The following is a 26,482-nucleotide window of genomic DNA, read 5'->3' on the forward strand; positions in this document are numbered from 1 at the left end:
TTATTTCAGTGGCAGCACATATTGCATAACATGTTTGTAAGGCGGGTACACTGGAGTTCAGGTCTTACACACATTAAGGGTTACGTGTGTAATGGTTGTGCCCCACTTAAAAATTTTACAACCTGTGTAGACCTGATACCTGACCTTTGCTGAGCTTCATCACTGCATAAAGTGCAGAATATTTTTGAACTCAAAAACACAGCGTGTATATGTTTAATTTGTTTTACTGGAACATTTTTATGGTTTGCACAGTTGTTCAGACACAAAAAAAGCATATGACCAGCTTTGTGAAATTGCTGTGGAGCCATTTTTCGTCGAACTACAGCGCTGCAGAATAAGTTAAACTTTTACTACTAAACTAATATATATATATATTTATATATATATATATATATATATATATATATATATATATATATACAGTATTTATTTAAAATAGGTAATATAAAGCGATGCAAAATCTCAAATTTTGTACTTTTATAATAAAAACTGGCAATATATGAGTAAACATGGATCAGCACGGTCACGAGCTTCGTGAACTGCGCGTGAACTGGCGAATCGTGAGCGCGCAAGAGCTGCAATGGCCGCTTTGGATCGGCGAAATCCTAATCTCGACGACTTTGTCGGATTAAACTGGAGCTGTTGGGTAGACAGAGTGAATGTTTTATCATCTGACGGTGAGTCGTGCACCCCAGCTCCAGACCTGATTCCCAGCACGTCATAACGTCAGCATCCGACGATTTGTTTCGTTTTTTGGTACTTAAACACACACAGCGACACAAGGCACGACCCAAACAAAAGACGCGCTGGGTCCTAGTGCAGCGAGCTTTCGTCGTTTGTTGACAACCTATGAGCACAAATGGAAAGAATTTCCTCCTTATTCTGTTATGTGGTGAAAACAGAATGTTAAAGTCTTACTGAAAGACGCGGTTTGTTTTGGATCAGAGACAAGAGCATAAATTTAGTTGAAAATTTGCTCAACTTAAAGCTTTTACAGCAAAAGTGACTGTAATCAGTTGGCAATAGCTGTGGATGAATAATTCAAACTGACGCGTGAAACCCTCTCATGTGTGATATGCATCTGTTACTGTATAACCAAATAAACCCGTTTGTGGCAAGAAGATACTAGAATTTAGTATTTCATGCTCACGGGTTTGCTTTGCCTGCAGCTGGGTCTAAGGTTGAAGATGACGAGTATGGGATGAACTGCTCAGAGACCATGACGCTCGGAAAAGAAGGTGAGGACTGTGACTGGGCGCATTCAGTTAGAAATTTGCTTACAATCGTCACGGACATGAACGTCGTGGTTATTTGTGGATTTTAATAATTTCTTTGAACTTTTGCTTTTCCGGGGTGTAATGATTGTACAGCATACATCTTAAATGACTTTAAAAAAAACAAGAATTGGATGTACATGTTTGAATTTATTTTGGATTTTTTTTCTCATCCACACAGGGTTGAAATAATAGGCTCAAATGTAGACATACAGTAACTTACATTTTTAATAAGTGTTGCTGAAGTTTTTACGGTATCTTTTAACTTGACAAGGCCAAGGCTTATTAACTTCTTGTTAGTGATCATGATTAATTACAACTGGTAGATTTGCTTGACATCACTCATTGGCTTAAGCGATACTGACTGCAATAGGAGTGTTTAAAGAACTCAGTGAAGATCTAAGAAGGAGAAACCACCAAGGCTCAAGCTTGTCATGCATTGGAAACTCCTGGAGCACCAATGTCACTATGTTTACATTGCATTGGTACGAGAAGGTGCCTGGTCCAAAGCTGACGGCTTCAAACTCGACTGAAATTTGCAGCCGCCTGCATGGACAACCCATATGCCTTCTGCACAAAGGTTTCATGGTCACGTGAGACAAAGATTGAGTTATTTGGCCACAATGAAAATTGGTATGTTTGGAGAAGTAAAGGTAAGACTTTAAAACATAAGAACATTGTACCTATTGTTAAGCATGGTGGTGGTAGCATCATGTGGCACTGGTACAATTCACAGAAAGAGGACTAGCTTCAAATTCTTCAACTCCACGTCAATTCAGCAGCTAGCTGGTTGAAACTTGGATGGGTGTTCCAGCAGGAAAATGATCCCAGGTGCACATCAGAGCTGGTTTTAAAATGGATAAACCAAGTTCACTTTAAGCTTCTGGATTGGCCTTCCTGAAACTCAGACCATGGCTGTGTTGAGCCCGTATTTATACTTCTGACCCTGTGTGCTTTAGAACATTTCCAAAATAAATTCAAACTTGTGCACCTAATTCTTGTTTTTTAAAGCCAGTAAAGATGTTTGCTGTACAATCATCCACCCTGGAAAAAAGAACAGTTCAAAGAAATAATCGAAAGCCGCAAATGACATTCACATCATGTTGTCATGAGTGTATGTAAACATCTGACCATAAATGTACCTAATTTTGTCTCTCCTTCTTTTTCTTCTCTATAGATATGCACATATATGGCCACTGCCCAGCACACGATGATTTTTATTTGGTGGTGTGCAGCCAGTGTGGTCAGGTGGTGAAACCTCAAGCCTTTGAGAGGCACTGTGAAAGGTTGCATGGTTCTGTTACAAAGATATGTAACCCGCCATCCGCTGTGGCGCCTCAGCAGCTAAATTGCTCCAGCCTCAGTCTTTCTAATAATTCTTCCTCTATGGAAAGGAAGAAGGAAGGCAGATGTCAAAAGGGCGGCACCTCATCTGCAACCTCACCTGCCCAACAGCACAAGTCTACAAAGACCCACAAATATATAGTGAGGTACTGTTTACGAGTGCCCGTTCAAGAATTAGTAGTCAATGCTAAAATTAACAGATTAATTGTTATTGGAGAACTCTTCCCTGCTCTTCCTGGAGATGTAGGCAAAAACACATTTACATCTTCTAGTTTATATCTTGCATAAATATCAGTGTTGTCTCTCGTGTAAGTCTGAATATCATGAATCTAATAAGTTAATTCTAAGCTCATTTTAAACTTCTTTCTGTAGTTTATCTTCTGTGAAGTTCCCTGAAGAAAACCCTCACTCGTCCTCCATGCCTTGCCTTCCTCCATTCCATTCAGCACCCCTGCCCCCTGACGACTGTTCCACCTCCACTCTGTTAGAGAAATCCTCTGTGCAGAAGTTGACAGCTGGACAGTCCACTGAGTCTCACTGTCCTCAGCGGGGCATAAGAACCTACAGCCGGATTTACAAAAACATCCACAGTAAGTCAGCTTTTTCCCCCCAACTTTTGTCTATTACTTCCCCTGCTGCTTTCTAGGAAGTCTGCCCACTTAGTGTGTTAACTTGGGCTTAATGTGTTGTACATCAGTATTTGCATTTTTAAGTAACAGCCTGCATGGATCCTCCTGACAAGTCCTGCTGTTGCTGACTGACCTTTGTGTTTGTGCTTTTCTCCACATAGAAAAAGAATGTGATCTGAATAAACACGGCAGAGTTTTGGACCCCGAAAGGAAGACGCTGTGCAACAGGGAGCTAATGTGCAATGTAAACTCTCAGTACATTGTCATGGCACATTGCCCAGAGTTGTTATCATTTACTTATTGTAGTTAACTGTATAAAAGTTTGGAAATTGCATCTTTTATTATTTCATACAAAACCAAACTATGTCACTTTTTCCTTTTCTCTTTTGCACTGCTCTCTCACGGTTCTTTCTTTCATAGGCTGATTCAGTCAAGCATCAGCAGAAAGTGTTGGGAGAGACTAAGACCACTGATCAGAGAACTACCTCAGCTACAGATCAAGATATGGAGAAGCTTCGTGATGAATCAAAATACAAAAAGAAACATGTGGAAGCTGACGGGGAAAAAATAACAAATAAAGACAGCAACAACTGCCACATTCAAGGGTATGAGTCTTAGTGTATACCTTAGCAGATTATTGCAGTAAATTAAGTATTTCTTTCAGTTATATAAGAAAGCAACATACTACTGCATACTCAGCGTCGTACGGTGATGCAGGATAATTGCAAATTGTTGAGCTGCAGTTCTCCCATTGTAGTTCAGTCTGTGTTAGTCCACGCTATAATGAGCTTTCCTCCATTACGAGTAAAAAAAACCCCAAAAACACTTTGAATGGAAATCTTGAGGATTACCAGACAGATGTTACAGTCCTGATAAGTATGCATCGTCTTTTGCATATCTGCATATTTATTTTATCACATGAAACTGATGTAGGTTTTTTATTTTAATGTTTTTTTGTGGGCCATGCACTAGCTGTCACAACAGTCTCACGTTTGCATTACTTTGCCTTCACACAGGTCCAGGAATCCATCAGGAAGCTCTCCCGAGGAGGAGGGTAACGGCACTGTGGAAGCGGAAGTGCAACCTCCGTACCCGTTCACTTTGTCAAGTGACGACAGTGAAGAAGATGAGCAGGATGAAGCCACAGACCTACCTGCTACACCCTGGCACCCCAAACCTCTTGGGGTGAGGGCGAGATATACAAAATGCACAGCAGCTGGTTGATGGGAAGGTTGTTACGTTAAAAAAAATCTTTAATGACTGTCTTCAGAGGGGCTGTGTGATAATCTTTCTAATATAGCATAAAATCCATGTTATATTTCTCAAAACAAAAAAGGGTGGTGTGGATGTTTATGTACTTTCAATTCTTTTTAAAGATGTTAACGGTGGAAATTTACACATTGCTTTCATGCAGCTATGCACTTTTGGATGTCGCACGCTCGGTTGCAGCATCTTCACATTTGATCGGCGTTTGCACCACCTGCGCTTTGCACTCAGTGCCATGTTGGAGCGCCATGTCAGCACACACTTGTGGAAGTGAGTATTACTGTTTTTTAAATGGCACCCATTTGCCCAAAACAAGTTGAAGAAAAGACCTGCTGACTGAGCTTAAAAGACAACTATCCACAATATGCAAGAGCCTCCACTGAACTAGACACTGAAATCGCTACAGGGAGGAGGTCTACTGTGGATGGCCTCAGCTACTCCCTGGTAATTGTCTAAATAACAGAAACATCAGCTTTTTTTTTTCTTTTCTATTTCCTACCTTTGCTGACGGGTTGAAAAACATCTGTTTGCACTGCATGTCTTCACTTATATTACAAAGAAAAGCCTTGATGCCTGCCGTGAGGCTCATTTGCAGCTTCATAGCTTTGGATGCTTTAATGCTCAAAGAACACACTGTTTCAAATCCTTCATCTTGATGCAAACCCCCACCAACCGCATCCTCTGCTTTTTAACCACAACCATGTTGGTTACATTTATAAATAACACCCCTGACAAAACTCAGAAGACTGAAACACAAAACCATACCTGGAACAACAATGCCATGGTATCCGTCAGCATTACAATTTTGCCATTGGTCTGGCATAAGGGCATAAGCTAACACCAATGTTTTCCACAATATAAAGAAACATCTCTTTTTGTGTGTGATGTGATTTTGCCCGATTGTGCCATATTTACAGTACAAAATTTTAATTTTAGCATTGCAGCGCAGTGAGGTGAAAATAACTCGTGACAGCTGGTTTCCATGAGTATTATTGGACTGTGTTTCTTTTTGAAGTCTAGTACTAGAAACAGTTCAGACCTTAAGCCTGCAGATGTCAAAGCAATCACAGCTAACATCTTGAGGCCGCTGTTTAATTTATCTAATAACAAAATGAGGCTTCAGCTAATAGTGCAGAAAACTCATGGTAAGTGAATCTGCCTTTGAGTTTTATTTTATTGGAATTACCTTCACTTTTTTTTTTTCTTTTACTTGCAGGAAAATGCCTAAAGTATCATCAGGTCTCAGGTCACACTCCCACAGCCTTGAGTCTACCTCACTGGTACAGTTTGAAAACAATCCTTGTCAGCCAAACTCTTACAGTATTAAACCGCCTTATCCTACCACGTCTGCAAGTGTCGGGTCAGGGAGAGTGTGTAGTCCCAGCAAAGCTCAGCTTATAGAGGTGGAACTTATGCAAGATGCAAGCGCAGCACAGAAAGCTGTCAAGAAGTTACAAAGCAGTGAGATCAAAGCCTCCAGATACATCAGGGATCCCTTATTTCATCAGAAGGGCCAGCCTCAGCGACCAGACAGTGCTACCTTCTCAAATGGAAAAAAGCCACGAGAGTCTACGAAGAGACAGTCAGATGTGAAGAAGTGTCGCCCTTTGCCTGTACCAAATCACCGCTCTCCCCGCAGCAAAGGGAAGCTCCCAGGCGATCAGCAGAAAGTGGTGGCCTATGACCACATGAGTGTTGCTCAGAAACGCAAAAGCAGCAGCGAGTTACTAACCTGAACTTCTTCACTTTCAACGATCTCTAAGTTGAAATGTTTGTCCCATTCTTCCTGCTCCAGCTTTGCCTTCTGGAAGGGAGAAAATATCCAACATGTACTTACATAAAGGTTTGACAAAAAGCTCGACCCCTAAACACAGTATTGCTTTTATCTTATATTCTGAATCCATTCCTCTTTTTTTATTTTAAAGTCATGAATGGACAGTACGTCTTCTTCATTTTAATTTGAATGTGATGTAACAACAGTAAACGTGTTTGGTAAGTGACAGTTGCTGTTTACATCTCAGCTTTTCAGCCAAACAAGAGGCCAGTCTTAAAACGACCACTTGGAGATGAAGCGGTGCAGGACAGCTGGTACCAGCATAGTATGAGTGTGTGAATGTGTGTGTGGTTTTTGTCTTTTGTGTATATTTGTCTTCAGGTTTTTATGCAAAGATTTCAGGAACAAGTGTTTGTATTGACATATTTGTAATTGTTCTTGCTAAATTTATAAAAACTGTTTAAGAACATAAGTATACCTCAGTCTGTTCATAATGCTGCTAAAGTTACTAAGTTTTTTTGTTGCAGAACAATTAAAGTCTTGCATTACTCTTGCTCTCTGATTTTCATTATTTCACAGCGGTTCTGTACAGATGAGTCATTAAAGACTAATGACTAAAACTTATTTTGATAAATTGAAATCCACTCAATTCATAAAAGCGATTGCATCTACTCGTCCGATAATTTTTCATCTTTAAACACCAGATGGTGCTATATATGCATCTGGAAAATGCACTGCTTTTTCTCTAACGATATAAACGACATTGATCTCAAGCCACCTCTCATTTCTTTATATTTTGTTTCCAAGGAGCCAGACTCTTATAATTTGTTGTTCATCAGTGGTTCTCCAGGCTTTCTGAAGGTCTTTCAAAGAGGACTTTTTTGTTTGTGAAGCCATTTAAAATATTCAAGTGTTAAAAGACAGCTAACTCAAGGGATAGAGCTGTGTTGAGTCTACATGTAATGGATAACTTGGCAAAGAACCAATTTTAGATTATATCTTTGGACACTTTGTTACTAGCAGACTGTTGCAAAAACACTTTCATTCCCATTTATCAGCTAGTAGCTGAAGACTTGGCACATCTCAGCAGGATGTGCAGTGTGTCCTTAAAAAAACTGAGTCTAGACAAGTGGAGGAAAAAAAGAAAATGTGCTGGGCCTAAAAACGATTTTCAACAAATGAACAGTACCTGAAAGTCATGTTTTCAAGAAAATGGAAAAAATAGGACTTGGGTGATGGCCCTTAAGTTGATCCTTCAACCAAGTTCCCGGAAGTCTCGTCAGATATGATCTCAGTGGAAGAGTGGCTGTCAAGCATCCATTCTTAAGGAAAACAAATGTGGAGAAAAGGCTGAGGTTGCCAAATTATACAAGAACTGGACTGAAAATCAGTTACAACAGGTGATGGAGAGAGAGTGGAGGCTGCATTTCAGCCGAGATCTTTGTCAAAATTGATAGAAAGTTGAACACAGAAAAGTACCATCATGTTTTGATTCACCATACAATATCATCTGGAAAGATTGGTAACGGCTTCATGTTCAGCAATGACAATGATCCCAAACAGACTGCTAGTGCAGTAAAAGAGAAAAACGCAATGAAACACTATCAGTCATTGATTGGCCTCCCGGAAGCCTGAACCTGAACATTATTGCAGCAGTGTGGGATGATCTAAAGACAGTCAACATCCAAAGAAGAGCTTTGAATGTCCTTGTAGAAGCCCAGGGAACTATTTCTGAAGACTAGTTAAAGAAATTAGAAAAAAGCTGCCCAAGAGAGTTCAGACTGTGTCGCATAATAAAGGTGGTCACAACACATATTGACTTTTAAGCTTTTAGAATTGTACAAACTCTGATTGTGACTTAAATACTGTATTTCCATGTATGTTTGCAGACCTCAATAGAATCGCTGCAGCTGAGAAAATGTGAAGAAATCATGGCTGACTCGAGATTTTTACACAGACCTGTAGATCTACTTATTTATATCAATAAATTAAATCCTGCTTCCTGTTTTAGAACATTGTGATTGTGGTGCACAGTCAAAGGTTTCTGAGAAAGTTTCCAATCATTTATGAATTCATTTGTAATACACAAGGGTGCCACTGATTCATTTTGGTGTTCTCTGCATAGATAAAATACCCGCTATCATCTAAGTGATCCCAGTTTTTCCAGCACCAAATATAGATTCAGTGGAACCATTATAAAAAGACATAATGCTCCTATGAAACTACTTACCTTACTTTCCTAGTGAACAGCAAATGTCAATATTTACAGACTGTAGTGTTTTACATAATGTTACCACTAGATGGTGTCAAGGCATCGATGATGTATTTCATATGTAACCAACAGGATCTCTTCTATTCCCTCCACACGATACAAGCAAAATGTAACTTTGGAAACTTCGATGTATTAGTTTCATATCCAAACTGGTACTAAATCTGAGAACATTGCTCCATACTCTTTATTTAATGCAACACCTGCTAAGATGTGTATGCGAAGAACAAGTTTCATGAAACAACAATTTCTGATAAAAGTGAAATCAGAGGCAACAAAGAGTGTAAATTTGAATCTTTTATTAAGTCAAAAGATATATCAGTATTTTTTGTCTTTAACGCCTACTGGTTTATTCTTATGAAGTCAGAGAAGCTCCTAAGCATACCATGCAAAGCCATTCAACTTTAGCTGCGAGACCTTTCATTTCTTAGGGCAGTGACCAATCGTATCATCTTTGAAGCAGTGGTAAATAAACTTAGTGCTTTGTATGCTGTTAAAAGCTTCCTTCATGTCCTTTGGAGACTAGCAGCACTCTTTTAAAGCACCAAGCTTTTAGCCTCAGCAAATCATGAATGTTCCCTTAACTGCTACTTCATAGCTAGATGAGTGGAGATGTGTGCTGGGCAGCGAGAGATCACTCTCCTCCCTAATTGGTGAGTCTAATGTACCATTAGGGTAAATAGCAAAGGGCCTGTAACATGCACAGATCTCGAGACCCAAACTTTGTCTCATTGATAGTACAAATATGAACTCTTTAAAATGTGATCCCTATTGTGTGACATAGTCCTGAGATTTACTCACCCGCTATGTTTAAAGCCATTGAGAACCCATTACATTTCAGGAATTTGTTGGTGTGCTTGGAGATCATTCCTGATTTTTATTTTAAAAAACAGGAAAAGATTTGTACGTACAGAAAAGCTCTCGCTTTGTTACAACACTGCTGCTGCAAAATGCACCTACTTGCACCTCCCTTCATCATCTGACATGTCACCAATGTGATAAAGCACTGCGCTGCTTATGGCTTTATTAGCAAAGTCAAATACTGGCTGAATATGACTGGAGGCTACATACTCACTGCCCATTAGGATGTCTCATATGCAATTATGCAGTTATTTCAAAAGTGTCCCCTTTTTCCCATGCAGAGTTTGTTCAGATATATTCTCCGTTTAGCCATATTCATCACCAGATGACGGTAAAATACATCCTCTTTCAATAAAAAAACAAAAAAAACAACCCCCCCCCCCCCAAAAAAAAACCCAACTGAACTCCACCTGGCTTAAAAAATAAACACACATATCCAGACTTGAATGTTAAAACAACTAACAAGATCACAGTGACAGACATAATGCAAAATGAACATCATCAGATTATACAAGGATACAGTCATTACACTGATAGAACATAGCAGTACACAACTAAGCAATACTGAACACACAAAGTGAGTCTCACTACGTATATATACTGTATATATAGTTATTAATATATATAGGAAGGCAGGTTTGCTTTGAAGAGAACAAAGACACTCTTTCTTTCTATTTTAGGTCCCTTGCAATAGCACTAATTTATACAGAATTGCAACCTGTATTTTAAATGACAACACAGAGGAGTAGACCACCCATTACCCACAGCAGATTTAACTGGCCTGACATCGGGTTCATGCAGGGAAAACACAACCATTTCCCAGTGATCTGGTAATTTAGCGTGCTCAATAGCGGTAATATCTGTGTATTGTTTCCATTTTTAGCTTCTCAGCTTTTGTCTGGGGCTCAAAAAGGTGAGTAGTCTGAGTGGGGAACAGGTTAAAAGCTCAAAACGGGATTCTGTGAAATGTGAGCATCCTGGCCAAATGGAACCAGTCTGCGGTAATGCTAAATGCGGCTCTATTTAAGTAGGATTTTAGGTTTTTTTGGTCCTCTTCGTTTCTCCACCTGGTATTCCAATGTGTGAGAGAGTGGAATGATTCACACACACACCACCTCTCAGATAAATGTGACTTCCTTTTCTCGCCCACGCAGGAGACGTTTAGTGGTGCACACAGTGTCTGTGACTATTCCACCTATTTTGCGTACAAGCCTACTGCACCCACAAATGTGTACGTCTTTGTGTGTTTAGCTGCAAGATATATTAATAACTATCATTTCTAATAGAAGGTATTCTTTGAAGCTGAATTCAAAAGCGTAATGAATTATCATATCTTACAGTACTTTTCACCCGTGTGACTAAGTTGGAGTGTAAATGTGTAAAGAAAGGTGCAGGCATTTCCCTCATTAACAAGCTGCAGACTACCTAAAGGGCGTTGCATTCATTGCCTAGTTGAACGATTGCTTTTGAACTAAGTAAGGGCAGCTTCAATGACAGCGGTACACAAACAAAGCAAACACATCTGGGCTGAATTGTGGCTGTCGGTATACAGAGAGCCAGGGAGAATGGTTTTGTGTTGCTGTGACTCATGATAACACACCAATCCCCTTCAGCTCAAAGAGACAAAGACACAGAAAGAAGAGGGACGCTACATCCCATCAAAGGAAGCAATTAGCATTTACTCCAGGCTGGCCTTGTCGTATTATGTCACGAACACCGCGCACGTTAATGAAATCTTTCTTGTTTTTGCTAAGAGACAGTCTCCTGTTTAAAAGTTGTTAATGAAATATGCGCCGCACACCAGGTGTCTTGCACATGAAATTACTTTTACAGTTAATTCAGTAATATGTGTTGGCAAAGGGATCTTTTCAAAAGATCCCGGGTCCCCTGTGTTAACTGAAAATTTCCTGTCAGCAGCCACAAGCACTAAAATGAGCCTTTTCTTGTCAAATTATGCACAGCCTCATGTTACGCATGAGCTTAATTTTCTGGTGGAGTCAGGAGACTTTTTATTGTTATTTTGCCTTCAGTGTTTACCTGTTAATACAACCTAGATCCTTTTCTAACCACCATAACAAACAGCTACATTTTCTGTGATATGAGGATCTGCCCATCTGAGCAAAATGCAAGATGAAATACTTTATGACAAAGTTTAAGATGTATGGGTAGAAATTTGTGCTATTCGGGGATTTTGTGCAATGTGCAAAAATGCAATAAAATAAACTCTGCAGCTTTTTTTTTTTTTTTAATGTTGCGGCTGACAGAAACTAATGCTGTAACTTGACCGGGAGAAGGAGTTAAACTTGACGGCAAGTGGCACCTCGGTGGACGACAAACAGAAGCCTTGTCATCCTTGTAAGGAGTGTGGCACCTTTCTGTATACAGAATTCAGACGATCTGTTGATAATCAGTCATAACAAAATACTTCCCTGCACCTAATGTGTATCTGTTGGAGGTGCTCACTGCTTTTAATTGTGTAAGACTGCAAATGTTTCTTTGGGGTTATACTGTGCAGCAACTAAGAGGCAACTTTTTTGATGAACAATTCATTTGTGAAAAATAATTAGCGTGGAGTTAGTTAGCAGTTAAACTGATTCCCTTAACATATAGCTGCTGGAGTATGATGTAGGATGAATATGACCTGTGGTGGTTTGTGCTACGTCAGTGAATGACTAAACATCTGAAAAATCTGTATCTTTCTTTATCTTACTCATCCAGTTCAGGCTGGGATCTCGGATAACATTGTTTTATGGCGTGCTGTTTTACTATAGAGGACTCAAGGTTAAGGTCAAATGTATTCATAGCCTAGTGACGTCAGTCAGTCTAAATCTCTTTCTCCTTGATAGAGGAGAGGTACATGAATCTGTGCTCTAATGTTTACTTACAATACAAGCTACTCTAATCCTTAATAATAAATATAATTATGAGTTACCCATGGATTCAGTATGTATATTATTTGTGAACTAAAATTCTTCTTACATCTAATTTCCGTCTATGCCTTTTATTTTCCCAACTTTTTCAGTTTTATTGATCACTTCCTGAGTGCTGACGTCAACGACAGGACATCTACGTTTCGCTCTCGTAAGACTCTTAGTTTTCCCTTTCCGTCTACACTGATATTCCTTCACAGTATGAATATTAAGTGCTACAGATCAAAATGCTGGAAAAGTTCTGCCTATTGTCCTTTTTGACAATGAGACAGTTTGATTTTTACTCCCTTTGAAATCCTACTTTCACTCGCCAGCGACCGCAGGTGAACATTTCTCGGCAGTTTTCTCCCACAAGGTCACAGTTCACATGAACTAAAACATGGCTCACGTTGTATCACCTACATCCAGTCATGTGGCATCCACTGTCTTTGCCAGTCTCATCTCAGACCACCATGGGAGTGTCTGAAAACACGGAGCTGATGGACTCTGCCACTGACTTCTTCCTTTTGCCCTTCATTAGAGAACCAGCCTCTGCATCCAGATCATCATCATCATCATCCTCATCCCCATTGGGGTTCAGCTTACCATTTTGTCCCTGCAAGTCCTTGGAGTCTATGAAAGCCACATGCCTGTTCAGTTCGGCCTTGAGTGCCGGGTCCTCGTGTGTCGGTGTCACACTCAGCATTGAGGAGTGGATGCTGTCCTCACCCCGAGTTTTACCCTTGTTAGGGCAGCAGAAGCAGCGACATGGCGTCAGGTAAAGATACATAAGCACCAGCACCACACTGGCCAGGCAACCTACCAAGGTGGTGTATGCTGTGTTCAGGGTCTCCCCAGCCCCCTGCATGGTGAAATTGTGAACCTTGAGCACTACGTAGATAGTCTCATTAAAGCTCTCACTCGTGGCAAAGCAAGTGTAGGTCCCAGAGTCCTCAGACCTCACTGAACTAATCTGCAGACTCCCATCTGACAGGACTTTAGCTGTCTGGTTGCTCCCAGGTGTCACCAGAACATTACCGGGCAATGTCCAGGTCTTTAACATATTTCTGTGTTTGGTGTCGCAGCTAAGAATCAGTGTTTGCTCCAGAAAAGCCTCTTCGTCTGCCTCCTTGAATGTGCTGCAGTTCATAGTATCACCGCTGAGGTCAAAAACGCGTGCTTGGGTTTTTTGTGGGCCAGGTAAAACACAAGTGTAGTCGTCTTTAAAGTCCACAGCAGAATTGAGCTTTCGCATGTACCAGTGTACCAGGAGGGTGTAAAGGTCACAGTGGCACAGCAGAGGGTTACTGTGGAAGTAGAGGCCATTTTTAATCCAGGCGGGCAACACCTGGAGCTCGTCAATGGGCAAAATCTTGATCCTGTTGGTGGATACGTCCAGGAGGCTGAGTTTCTCTAGGCGGGTCTTTTCTTTGACCAGCTCCACAGGGAAGCGGGAGATTTGGTTCTGGCTAAGGTACAGCTTCTGAAGGTTAATCATGCTCACAAAGGCTGTGCGGTCAATCTGTGAAATCTTGTTATTGTACAGCAGGAGGACTTCTAGGTTGACCAAAGGCTCAAAGATGAACTCATCCAGCTGCTTTAACTCATTAGAGGACAGGTCCAAGTAGCGCAGGTGCTTCACATTTGTGAACGCCTCTGAAGACAGGAACTGGAGACCATTGTGACTGAGCAGGAGGTTATGCAGATTCGGGAGCTTGGCTGGGGTCCACTCAGATTGCAGTCGGATTATCTCATTATAGCTGACATCCAGCACAGAAGTGTAGAGAGGTAGACCAGTCGGGACGATGGTCAGATTCATTTTGGAGCAGCTGACGATGTTCGCGGCGCAGATGCACATCTTATGGCAATTTAGTGTAGAACCCGCTGCCTCTGGGAGCCAGAGGAGAGTCGCGCAGAGGGCGAGAAATAAGGCCCATCTCTGGGACTTACTCCAGTGAGGTAATGTTTCCAACAGGCTGTCACCTGTTCTGGTGGAAGGCTGCAACATGCTTGCAGTTGTTCTAAATCCCAGAGAGTTTCACTACAATCCCATTCTCAAAAGAAAAAGCACAGAAGAGCAGCTGGAGGATTCTCAGGCACATTGCTAACTGAAGGCTGAAAGAAGCAGAAAGATAACGCTTTTAGACAGAGTGTTTGTAAACACAAAAACATCCATTCACAAAGCGGAGGGAAATGATTCAAGTCATAAAAATAGGACAATGGAAAATCCTGCATTTAAAAAAAAGGGGCGACCACATCACAATTTCAAACACTCTCTCTCTTATTGAATGGTCTTCTAACTGGCGACCTGATTCATGTTTTATTGAAATTTTAGCTATCGTTGTTTTATCTGTTATACATTAACTGCATTATTATAATCATACCTACCTACTGCAGACCACCAGAGTAAATAACCACATATATTTCCCCCCTCCGAACCAGTTTGAACCTACAATACCACATCCGCGGTAACCACTGTCTCCCAAGCTCACATCTCCCAAGCGCACGAATAAAGACAACAAACTTTCCTCTGCAGCTTTGCACCGTGCGCGTCTTTCTTTAAAACAAGTACACAAGCACGCCGCAGACGGTTACTCACGCTAACCCATGTGCATTCACACTTTCTGGAAGACAAGAATTGACCCCCCCCCCCCCTCCCCCCTTCCCCATTTCCCTGGCTCACATTATTTTTCTGGCGCACATAAAAAGACATAAATGGCACTACGTTAAAAAACACAACTAAAATATATAATTGTTTACATCATCACCATTTTCTGAAATACCCTTGCCCATTTGTGGATGAGCAGTTCAGTCGTTGCATTGCACCATTCTGCTGGAAAACAAACAGACATCACACGCCGTGAGGCGAGAGATGGGGAGGGAAACCGAGAAGGACACGTACCTTCAACCGGGATGCAGCGGCGCTTAATTTCATTAAAACGGCCCCTTGTTTGTTTACAGCGTTGCTGCATTCAGATATCCGCCGTCTGAGTCTCCGTGTCTGCCGTTGAGGACGGCAACGGATGCAGGGAGGAGGGAGAGCACTAGAGATCTCCTCGCCAAAATAATAATCCCCGTCCACGAGGCATCCAACTCTTGGTACAAAAAAAAAAGATTATATAAAGAGAAGACAACTACACGTTCTTCTAACTAACGATCATCAACAGATAAGCGACCGCGTTCTAAAACCTATGATTTCATTCAAATGTATTGCTCGGAACACGCACGACCGCACATCCGTCTCTTGAGGATAATTGGCGCATTTTGCGTTCGGATCTCGTCGGGTCTCTGCAGCTGCCACTGAGATAATCAAGAGTGAGCAGTCTGTATCTGACAAGCTTCCCGTGGATCCTCATAGGCCTGCTGCTTTCGCCGTGCAGTGCTGGTCTGCAGAGGTTGACGTGTGTTTTTCGGCTGAGGCAGCGCGCTAAAACCCAGAAGGCGCTGTTTACAGAAATTAGCTTCGCCAAAGATACCCAGGAGAGGAAACCAACCAACTGAGAAAATTAGGCCAAGTTTTGGGGGGGTTGCTTTTTTTTTTTTTTTTTTTTTTAAAAGCTGAAGTATTTTTGCAGGTCTATATCTGCGTGGTTGTGATTATGTAGTATATATGGTAGTTTTACATCACCAAGATTACCACTAATTTCAAGATTTTGTGCACATCTATGTTTTGCTAAAAACAAAAAAGACCCAAAACAAAACATTACATTAAATATAAAAAATATATATACAGAGGCCTTATTGACTGCTTGGCATTTCATATCCTGACCCATCACGCCAGGCAGACACTTGGACATGCTTTTAACAGGGCCTGCATGCAGATGTTGATCAGGTATGTTGTTAACCAGAAGCGATACAGTTATTTGGGATTAAAACAGTATCTGGTACAGAGAATCATCTGGTGGCTGAATGTCCCGATCTGGTAAATAAGAGGCAGATTTCACACACATGTGTGTCCCACATTTTTCTCTGCTTGTTCTGGTCCGTCATCACTTCCCATCTGACAGATGAGCGCGTTAACAGTGACTACATGTCCTGAATAGGGCTTCTATTTTTATTTTGGCCTCATGGAGGTACCAATAAACAACCCCAACCCACCCAAAAAAGTTTGGATGCTGTGTAACATGTTATAAAAACAGAATGCAGTGAATGGAAAGTGGAGCATATCAAATGTTTTAAACTAGGACATTTTACTACGTCATGAAACATATTAGTTATGGCAGAAGCACACCTTTAAAAAACTGTGACAGCTGCAACAGAAGGCTGGAAAAGTGGTACTAAAAATAATAAATAAATAAAATAATTTTGCAGTTAATTAGGTTAACTGGCTACAAGTCAATAACATGATTAGGCATAAAAAGAGCATCTTATTTTGCCAGAGTTTCTCAGAAGTGAAGATGGGCAGAAGTTAACCAATCTGCAAAAAAATAAAATGCTTTTTCAAAATGCAGGACAATTTCAGAATAGTGTTTCTCAGCACAGAAAGATGTTCAATATCTTATCATCTACAGATTCTAATATCATCAAAAGTTTCTAAGAATCTGGAGAAATTTCTGTGCGCAAAGACCAAGGCCGGAAAACAGTACAGTACTAGATGCCTGTGACGTTCTGACCCCTGGGAAGTATGCATTAAAACGAGGCATGATTCTGTCATGTAAGTAACTGCGTGCGATCAGGAACATTTCGAGAAATCTCCAAAAATCATTGTATGTGATTTCACTGTGCCATCTACAAATACAGGTTAAAGCTCTATCGGGGGAAAAATAATCCAGAGCATGGTGCTGTCGTCTTTTCTTTGTGAAAAAGAAGATTGTTCTGTAATTTGGAAAATAAAAATTTTAAATTCTTTTTGGAAAATCCACTTGACAGCAAAGGTGAGGGAACATCCAGGTTGTTATCAGTACTAAGATCAAAAGCCTGCATGTCTGACAGTACAGAGGTGTTTTGGTGCCTATGGTATTTGCAGCATGCAGATCTGGAAAGGCACCATTGTCGCTGAATAAGATGCAGGTTCTGGAGCAACATCTGTTCCCATCCTGTCCTTTTTAAAGATGGCCTCGCATATTTCAGAAAGAGAATGCTAAACCACCTACTGCAGCTAATACAACAGCCAAGGCTGTTGTCCACAAACTGAAAACATCGTGCAAACATAGAGCATCGTGGAAAAAAAATACAACAAAATAACTGGTAGTTTATCTGACTGATAAATTCATGAGTCAACCTTGATTAAAAGGAGCTTCTCAGCAAAATCATCTTTACATGTTTTTCCTCTGCCCTTTATTACTCTTCAATAGTTTGTTCTGGCATGATTTGCCAGTTCTGAAGATTCCCATTGCAGACATGTGTGCTTTGATTTTGAATGTAATTCTGTTCCTGAAATCCCAAACAAACACATTTGAAAAAGCTCAGCTTCGAAGCCTCTTTCCAGAAATCATGACCCACTTACTCAAAAAATGCACAAACCTCGCTGTGAGCACCTTTATGTAGGAAGTATTTTCCCCAGTGTTGGGACTAATGCGTTATTAAGTAACGCGTTACAGTAACTACGTTATTAGATAGGGTCGTTACTCGTTACTTCGTGTGGTGGCTATCGCAGAGCTTCCACAGATTCAGTAACATTAGCAAGTGGTGGAGGCCAGCAGGTGGATGAGGGAAAGATAAGATAAGATAACCTTTATTAGTCCCACACGTGGGAAATTTGTTTTGTCACAGCAGGAAGTGGACAGTGCAAAAGTTATGAGGCAAAAATTAGAATACAATAAGCATAAATACAGTACACAACTGTACAGAATAGAATAAAATAAAATACTATATACAGTAGAATAAAATAAAATAAATATACAATAAGATAAAAATAGAATACAAATACAAATACTATATACAACTGAGGGGAGGCAGGAGGAGAGACCCGAGGCGGCCGCCGGTCCGAGTGTGAACTGGACTTCAGCTAAGAAGTTATGACCTGCAGTCTATCTGGGTCAGATATAAACCAAGTTTAGGTGCAGTTTATTTTCGTTATTCTGACTTTTTCCGTACTGCTACTAGCTAGCATGACGGAGTTTCTATACAGCTGGGTGGGTGCTATGATGATGTTGAACTTTATTTTGTTCACAAGGTTAATTATTAGAGTTGCCAACAGTCCCGTAAAAAACAGAATCGTCTCGTATTTAGAGAAAATATTACGTTTCGTGTTGAGGTGAAAAGGAACAGTTTGTCCCGTAATTCTCCTTCAATGAAAAAGACACAAAGCTGGATTTATTCTGTCTTTGCTGCACAGCTGCCTCTTCTTCTCTCATTCTCTCCCCCTCCCTCTCCTGTTTCTACTTCAATCATGAAAACTGATCAATGATCAGCTGATCGGCTTTTCTCTCTTGTTTGTTTATCGCCCACTTTGCACCAGAAAGAAACCGCCGGATGTCGCGCTAAACAACAGCAGCACGTTTAAGCTTGATCAGCTGTTGTTAGAATGTATTTAATATTACTTTCTAGTATCAGCTGATGTTTGCTGGAGCCACAGCTGTAAAGCTGCTGGTCATGATATCGGTTTGGTTATCTGGTGAGAGGGAAACATGAAGATGAAACCAGGAGATGTCCTTACTGAATCATCAGAGCTGAACAGGTGATGGAGAAACAGGTTTACCTTTTAGGTGACATAAATGAGTTGAAGGGAAGTTATGAACAGTTTCTGAGAGACAAATAACACCAGGATCCTTTTCTAAGTAGCTGACAGCTGGTAACTGTGCAGGGGCGGGTCTAGCAAAGTTTTGCCAGGGGTGCAGGTAGGGCATTAACAGGGAGAGGGGGACACAAGGAAATACTTTTCTTTCTTATTCTCATTTAAAATGTCTAGCTTTTAAAAAATAATTATCTGAATCTTACAACAAACGATTGATAGATTGATGCATATATACCATCAAAACAGTGTACATCACTGTCACAACAGTGTTTTTTTTCATTCAAAGGCTTTATGATTTTTCCTATAATGGTGGGCCGGTCTCTAGTCACAATGCCCAGGCCGATTTTTTGTCCCAGTCCAGCCCTGTATGCAACTCATCTGCAGTCTGGTGTTACCTACATCTTCCTATTCAGAAGGCAGAATTTCAGAGTTCTGAGTACAATCGAAAGCACCACGACTGCAGTTTTTGTGTTGGATGTAAAAAGCGCACATGATGCTGTGACGTAGGCTAGAATCATGGCGGCGGTCAACGACGGTCCAGGCGTGGGATTTCTCTCGTGGAAATGTGCACATTATTATTATTTTTTCTATTGGTAGGTGGCACAGTGCACTTGTGGCAAGTAAGCAAGCTAGAAGACTGGCAAAGTTATGGAAGCAACACATTAACAAGAGAATTCTGAGTAAAACCAAAGTTACTTTCCCTAGTAACTAGTTACTTTGAAAGTAACGAGTAACTTGAAGTAACTGAGTTACTTTTGATAGAAGTAACCAGTAATGTAACTAAGTTACTAATTTAAAGTAACTTACCCAACACTGATTTTCCCTCTACTGAACTACACCCACCAATGTATCACTGCACTGCAGAAGAAACTGCAGAAAAATGTAAGAAGAGGCTCGTACTACTGACATTGGGACAGTTTCTAGGACCCGGAGGAAAATAGATATATTTGATTACATTTGAGTGGCATCTATGAACCCCACAGACTCTATGTCTCTAGACAGCTCGCCATGTCTACTCTTTGAGCCCTTATAACATTGAAAGCACATAACCTACTCCTTAAATAAAATTTTTATATATTTAGTTGGTGATTAGGTTGCCATTTTAAATCTGCACCTTAGTGCGTTATTACATGTTTGAGGAGGGCAGGTGGCCACCAAGCTTTACAATGCTTCCCTGACGTAGCCCATCATAGTCTTCTTCACTGTCCACACTCTGTTTATATATTTGATTAGGTCTGTTTCTGTGTGCTGACTGAGCGGGAAAAACCTTGTCATTTTTTACTCAAGCGAATCCACCCACATGCTGCTTTTTGAGATGCTTTATTTCGGGTTTTCCTCAATTCACAGATCTGCTGCAGCGATTCCTAGCTTTGGCAAAGCTGTGAGAGCCTGTGCATTGCCAATAAGCTGCTACACCAGTGTAGCCTCCTACTCAGAATGCCACCAGAAATCATTTAATAAATGAAAGTCACAGCAACAAGAGACATTTTATTGTCAGATTTAAAAAATTTTTATAGCAACAGATTTAAAAAAATAATAATTTTTTTTAAAAAGCACACACGGTAACCGACGCTTGTGATGGACCCTCAGTTTTGTGGCACCCTGAATTTCATCCCTGTTATTTAAGTATCCCCTTGTCTTTAGTGCGTCCTCATGTTATTAGTGTCCCGTACATAAATGACATCAAGCACTCGTCTCTCAAAAAAAGCAGAGAGGCTTTCTGTTGCTTCAGCGTCACCTGGATTTCGTGCTTTAGCAAGACACATTTCTGTGTTGGTGCAAGGCTGGATCCCACCTGTCTGAGACATCAAACCATAGCAGAATAAAAAGGCAGAAGCTTTGCTGGAAGCTGGAGTTGCCTTAAAAAGATGTGCTTTGGCAGGTGTAACAAACAGATCTAAAGCAGAGCATTGTAGATGGACACCACTCATTATTTGCTTTAATGATATTCAGTGCCAAATAATTTCTCTAAGCACAAGCTAAATCCTCTGAAGAAGCTTTCAGCAGGTTTCCAAGTAAAAGCAGACAGTGTTTAGACTACACACGCTCACACAGACAGACTATAATACACTAGTGTGAACCCCATTAATTCTCTAAACATACACCAAACATGACCAAACTCTTTCTCACTGCACCTTAAGTAAAATTCTAGGAAACACAGGTACGACTCTGCGTGGCTAAACATTGTGCGAAACCGCTGTCTGACCGAAGCTTTGGAGCTCTGTGACTCTGGTGAGATGGAGCTGAAAGTGATTAATGTTCTGTTCGACTCCACTTCCTGCTGTGATAGGGATAGTGTTGCCAGGCAACTGCCGGCGGCCTTTCGTTGACTGTTTTGGCTCTGTGTTAAATCTGAGGTGGCCTTGCCTTCTCTTGTTCTTGCACGTACCTGCTCAGATGGGATTTCTCGTACAGATCGATGTTTTGATAAATGCAAAAAAAGAACGAAAAAAGAGCTCCAGGTAAATCAGTGTTCCTCCACGAGCTCAGAGACTGTTCGACAAACGAAGGTACAAAGTGTTCTCTCCTTTATAATAATTCATCAGCATGTATTAAAATATTTAAGGGATGAAAGTGTGGCGGAGCATCTGTCTTTGTCTGCAGGGCAGTCAAAGCAAGCAGAAACCTCTTAACTCCATTAATCATTAAGTAGTGGCATAACTATTAAGTGACTCTTGCGGCAGCCAGGAAGTCATTTTTTCCACCTCAGACGCTGAAATGAAGTCACTAGAACAGAAACAACTAGAACCTGTTTCTGCACCTGATAGCGTGTGTGTGGGGGGGGATCTTCTTTTTTTTTTAGATTGCACCAATGCAAACGTGTAAATGTTTACATAAAGCTGTGTCTCTATGTGCTCCACCTGGCTCCTCTGCTGACATGGTAAACACATGCTCTTGTCACCAAGCTGTCTGGTTTACACAACAGAGAACTACATGTCATCCGCAGTCATCACAGCTACCTCTACACAATGGCACAGAATATGACTTATTATTATTTTTTCCCCATACTTGTGGTTGTCCTCATTAACGCTTTGCATTTGTTATGAAAGTCTGAATTTGCAGCAAAAGATGTTTTCTAGAAAACAAGTGAACCGTAGAACTAAAAATAGCAAATTTATTCTACAAACATGGCACACCATGGTTTATTTACACATCCAGTATAATTATAGATCAAGCTGATCATTCAATTGGAGTTATTTTTGTGTTCATATAGGTTTCATTCAGTGGTTATTTTTGGTGTCTGTCAGCTCCTTTTAGCTGCTAAATGGCCCGGTATTTTTACTAACCAATCACTAACTATCGCTTTTTTGTTGAAAAAAGCAGCCTGCTATAGGCTGAGTAAACCTAGATACTAGTAGATTCAGCTAGATGATGTTTGATCTGTTCCAATGGATGACTTTGCAAAGCGTAAATATGACAGAAAAGGAGGGCAATACTTTTGGACTTTTAGCCATATTTTGCAATAAGATGTGTTGCATTGTACGCCACTAGGAGCCTTGAGAGTGACTGCGTAAACCCCTGCTTTCATCTAAGGAAGAATTCACAATCGTTGTGGGTTTACCAGCCTTCTGACTGACAGCAGCGTTGCCTATGGCCTTTGTAAGATAATGAAACCCAGGGGCCAAGCTAACGTGTTTTTTTTTTATATAGGACAGAAACATTTCTGTGTAATAACAGCAGACTGACCAAAGACATTTCTTTCCATCTTAGGAAAAAAAGCCTGTCAACAGATATTAAAAAAACACATATTGTCGCACTCACGATGTCCCAGGCTCAGGTTTATGAAGTGTAAACATTTTCAGAGCTCTTGAAATCAAATTGTGGTCCATGAAGTCAAATGAGTTTGACACACCTGAACTAAACACACTATAAATGCCAATAAAACTGGCATTTCACCACGTCAAATTGATTTTACATCACCATTTAATATCATCTCATGATAAGTAATAGTGGATATTAAATACACGTTTGCTTCACATTGCAAAGATGCTTCCCAGTGAACTAATGGTTCATTAATTTCTCACTTCAAGGGCTAAAGTGTCATTTTTTAAACATCTGGTCTAGCTTCTGGAGGTAAACCTCAGGGCAGCTTGCACCACAGACATCAACTGGTCATTATCAGTGTTTTTGATACAGGTAAATGGATGTAAGTGAGGTGTTAAGCTGTTTTGGCTTCTAGTTGTCCTTGCAGTAACACTTCCTTCGAGACAAGCAGATGTAGAAAAGGTCTCGTGAGAGAGGAAGAGAAATAAAATGTAGCACTGATCTTTGTTTAGCCCGAGTCTGGCCTGCTCTCGGTTTCCATAGCAACACTTTCAGTTTTGTGTTTGAGTAGACGAGTAGGGATGAGACGAGGTCACTCGACAATCACGTCTTAGAGAAAAAGCCCACATGGACGGCACATGCTTCAGTAAAAGCCAAGCTGTTTGTAATACTGGCACATCTTATTTTCCCATCACTTAGCAACAGGCCGTCCTTTAGCCATGTGCAGATGGATAGCAGAAAGCAGTTACTCTAAATCACGGAGAAAGGGCTTCAGGTGTCAGCCTACATGAGGCACTGTGAGCACTAACAATGGATACAATCGGGAGGCATTGTTTTCACTAACCAGTTAATGTCGTCACAACTGCAGTTACATGCTTTGTTATTAGAACTGTGCATAATAACATCTGTCAGGCAAAACTGACGTGACTGATGGCAGATCTATTCAGTGCAAAAGGCAACCTCTGGGGCGAAAAAACCAAGCAGTACAACGTAAGCGCCAAAACCTGCAGTTCCTCATATAGCCACTTGAGGCTGGCTCCAAAAGTGAGTCAATTCCCATAGATTCCCATGTTAAAATGACCAACTTTACAGCAGTAAATTTTCATATAACACAACCATTTAAACTCTTTAAATGTTTAAAGTTGTCATTATTAGGGATTCGTTGACAGGTGGATGCTGTCACAGGCTGCTGTAGCCTTGACCTATTCACTGGACTTAACCTTAGCGAATTCGACTCACTGAAGTTAACAGAAAAGCCCTCGACTATGTTTATGGTGTAGCGCCTTTTGGAGCATTTTCGCTGAAATTATATAACAAACAATATCGCCTGCTCTCACTTCAAGGAGCCTGTGCTCCAGTTTTGCCATTTGAAATTCTAGTACTTTATTTGTATGTTACTTAGTTCCAGCGTGTCTATATAATGCACCTATAAAGTGTATGGATGTACTATGCTAACCAAGATTGCTAGCTTTATAGTGGGTGATGTGACAGTGGTGTAGTCCATCTTTTATATACAGTCAGTTAGAGAAGTGACAAATAATTTTTGTGTGAATCTGAAACAAGCTCTTTCATCTCCTATCACTTTAAGCCAGCTTTCTTTCTTTGCACCATATGATCTTTTACATACAGATTATGATTTAAAGTTGCATCAGTAAAACAAAGGATATAATTATTTGTCGATACTGATATATTCCGAATAAAGAGAGCATGAGTAAGAGACAGCGCATTTCCCAGGTTGTATCTTTAATACCTGTTAATCCACTCCTCAGGGCAAAAGCAAGGAGGTGATGCATGTCAGCTGTTCCCAAATGAGTCGCATGATTCTCAGTTAATTAACTATGTGGGAAAACAATGATAATCCTCTGTCTTTGTAATAAGTGCTGTTCCCCTGCACTCAGTCAAAATTATGTCATCCCCTGAAGATGCCAAGAAAGACCAATGGCCCGTTCAAAAAAAAAAAAACAAATTCAAATAAAACCTTTGATTTTTAGAAATCACAGTAGAAGTTTCAGATTATCTGCATGTCTCATTCATTATATTCATTACATTCATTATGACTGAGCATCTCTTGTGACTCCCTGCTCTGGTGCCATTATTGGTGTAAGAGAGAATCAGCATGTGAAGCAGCAGCAAAGAGAGTCATTACTCGGCTAAGAAAATATCTGGTCCTGCACAAGACTAGAACTGAGTAAAACCCAGAGTTCTGCATGTTATCTGCGCTAAGAGCCCATTATACCAGGGTGGACAGGTTAAAACACTGACCCGGAGGGTTTGTTTTATGAACACTTTGCTTATTTCTGTCACTTTTCAATTCTCAGTGTCTGTGTCTGTGGCCACTAGTGGCAAACCAGCTCTCAAGTCAAACTGCAATGACTGTGCCCCAGGGGAGACAGAAAACCTCATCTGCATTATGGAGTGCAGTGCTGTAATAAGGGTGAGAGTAATGTATGCAGACCCGAATGACTCTTTATCCTTGGAAATGATGGCTTCAAGTTAACATTCACACTTTTCTCTAATTCAAATGGAGAAGCACTTAACACAGCCATGCACTTCCAATGCAATAGAATAGAAAAATGGATGCTTCTTTTCGAAATCAGAGCTTTTCACAGGAAATGAAAATGAATTAAATCTTTTTTTTTTCTTCCCCTAAAAGCGTCAGAGGACTAAATATGGAAACATTCCACTGTATTAGGCTCATTGCTATATGATACAGGAAGGGAGTGTAACTGAGAAGTTGAGTGGATATACCTCCGGAGTCATAACAAAGGGAAGATTAAGTATCATAAATAAATCTGCTGCACCTTCACTTAAAATGAAAAGTCCACCAAACCATAAATCAAATGTGTGGCTCACAAGTAAGATGCCGAGAGACACAAAGCTGAAAGAGCAGCTCCTTGATGGGAGGAGAAGGAAGAGAGAGAGCAAGAAATAGTTGCACTGAATGTCCCTTGGCCTTGAAGACAAGTGTCCCATTGCACCGTAAGATCAGGGTGTTTACGTGTGCCTTTACTTATTCATCACTAGGCTGTGAATAATGGAAGACACACGAGGAGGATCCTTGTCAGCAGGCTTGAACGCGCACAGAGCTAAGAAAAAGCAGCTCTCTATTTTTACTGGCAATTTCAACAAGTCACTTGTATGTCTGTAACTTACTGTACATCTATTCAATTAATGATCATGTCAGATGGTCTCAGATGGTGCTAAAATTGGCCATCATGCACAAAGCACCCTTCTCAAATCACATCATTAGCTGTTTATTATTATCAGGCCCTGGAACGAGGGCTCCCCTGAGCATTGCTTCTTCTCATTGCCCGTGAACTCTGGCCTTCACAGTGCCAGCCTAAACAAAACTCGACTGCCCTGATTGCATAAACTGATTCATGCATGACTGCACTGCAGTGACTCCAGCATGAGTAAGAGGATTTCATAAACAGGTTTTAGACTCCCCCCCAATGTCTAATCAATCCTCTGTCTTTGCTTTGTCCCGCCAGCATGTGGTTTGCTCCATCCCACAATGCACTAGTGGCAGCAGTCGGCACAAAATGCCAATACAGCTGCAGCTCAGGCAAACAGGCCCAGCCCCATGTTAAGCTGCGACTGTCCATTGCAGTCATTATATAATGCTGCTGATGCCCATGGCAGAGCATGATTAGGGAGCGAATGACTCAGTTACTTTGGTGCTGCAGGATGTATCTATTATTCAGATGTGAGTTCG

General features: G+C 40.8%; 2 protein-coding genes across 2 annotated transcripts; one reads left to right on the forward strand and one right to left on the reverse strand.

The window, feature by feature from the left end:
• The first annotated feature begins 517 nt into the window (after nt 1–517).
• On the forward strand, nt 518–6,837 carry atxn7l2b (ataxin 7-like 2b). Its single transcript, XM_085260761.1, has 9 exons — nt 518–677; nt 1,170–1,238; nt 2,452–2,764; nt 2,991–3,208; nt 3,409–3,491; nt 3,668–3,852; nt 4,264–4,432; nt 4,662–4,783; nt 5,730–6,837. The coding sequence occupies exons 1-9, from the start codon at nt 581–583 to the stop codon at nt 6,247–6,249; spliced, it is 1,776 nt and encodes a 591-aa protein (XP_085116887.1). The 5' UTR covers nt 518–580; the 3' UTR covers nt 6,250–6,837.
• Nucleotides 6,838–8,840: 2,003 nt separating this feature from the next.
• amigo1 (adhesion molecule with Ig-like domain 1) lies at nt 8,841–15,740 on the reverse strand. The gene is made up of 2 exons (XM_085260046.1): nt 15,229–15,740; nt 8,841–14,441 (listed from the first exon to the last, which is right to left on the reverse strand). Exon 2 carries the CDS (start codon nt 14,332–14,334, stop codon nt 12,790–12,792), a length of 1,545 nt encoding a protein of 514 aa, XP_085116172.1. The 5' UTR covers nt 14,335–14,441; nt 15,229–15,740; the 3' UTR covers nt 8,841–12,789.
• Nucleotides 15,741–26,482: the final 10,742 nt, after the last annotated feature.

This window comes from Mchenga conophoros, linkage group LG20 (genome assembly GCF_057382185.1).
Source record: "Mchenga conophoros isolate Kocher_MC1m ecotype Shallow Benthic linkage group LG20, M_conophoros_male_GT1.1, whole genome shotgun sequence".
Lineage (NCBI taxonomy): Eukaryota > Metazoa > Chordata > Actinopteri > Cichliformes > Cichlidae > Mchenga > Mchenga conophoros.

Coding starts and splice junctions, on each gene's coding strand:
- amigo1 (XM_085260046.1), bottom strand. CDS start 14,334: ATGTTGCAGCCTTCCACCAGAACAGGTGACAGCCTGTTGGAAACATTA.
- atxn7l2b (XM_085260761.1), top strand. CDS start 581: ATGGCCGCTTTGGATCGGCGAAATCCTAATCTCGACGACTTTGTCGGA. Junction 1,239..2,451: donor CATGACGCTCGGAAAAGAAG/GTGAGGACTGTG, acceptor TCTTCTCTATAG/ATATGCACATATATGGCCAC. Junction 2,765..2,990: donor ACCCACAAATATATAGTGAG/GTACTGTTTACG, acceptor TTCTTTCTGTAG/TTTATCTTCTGTGAAGTTCC.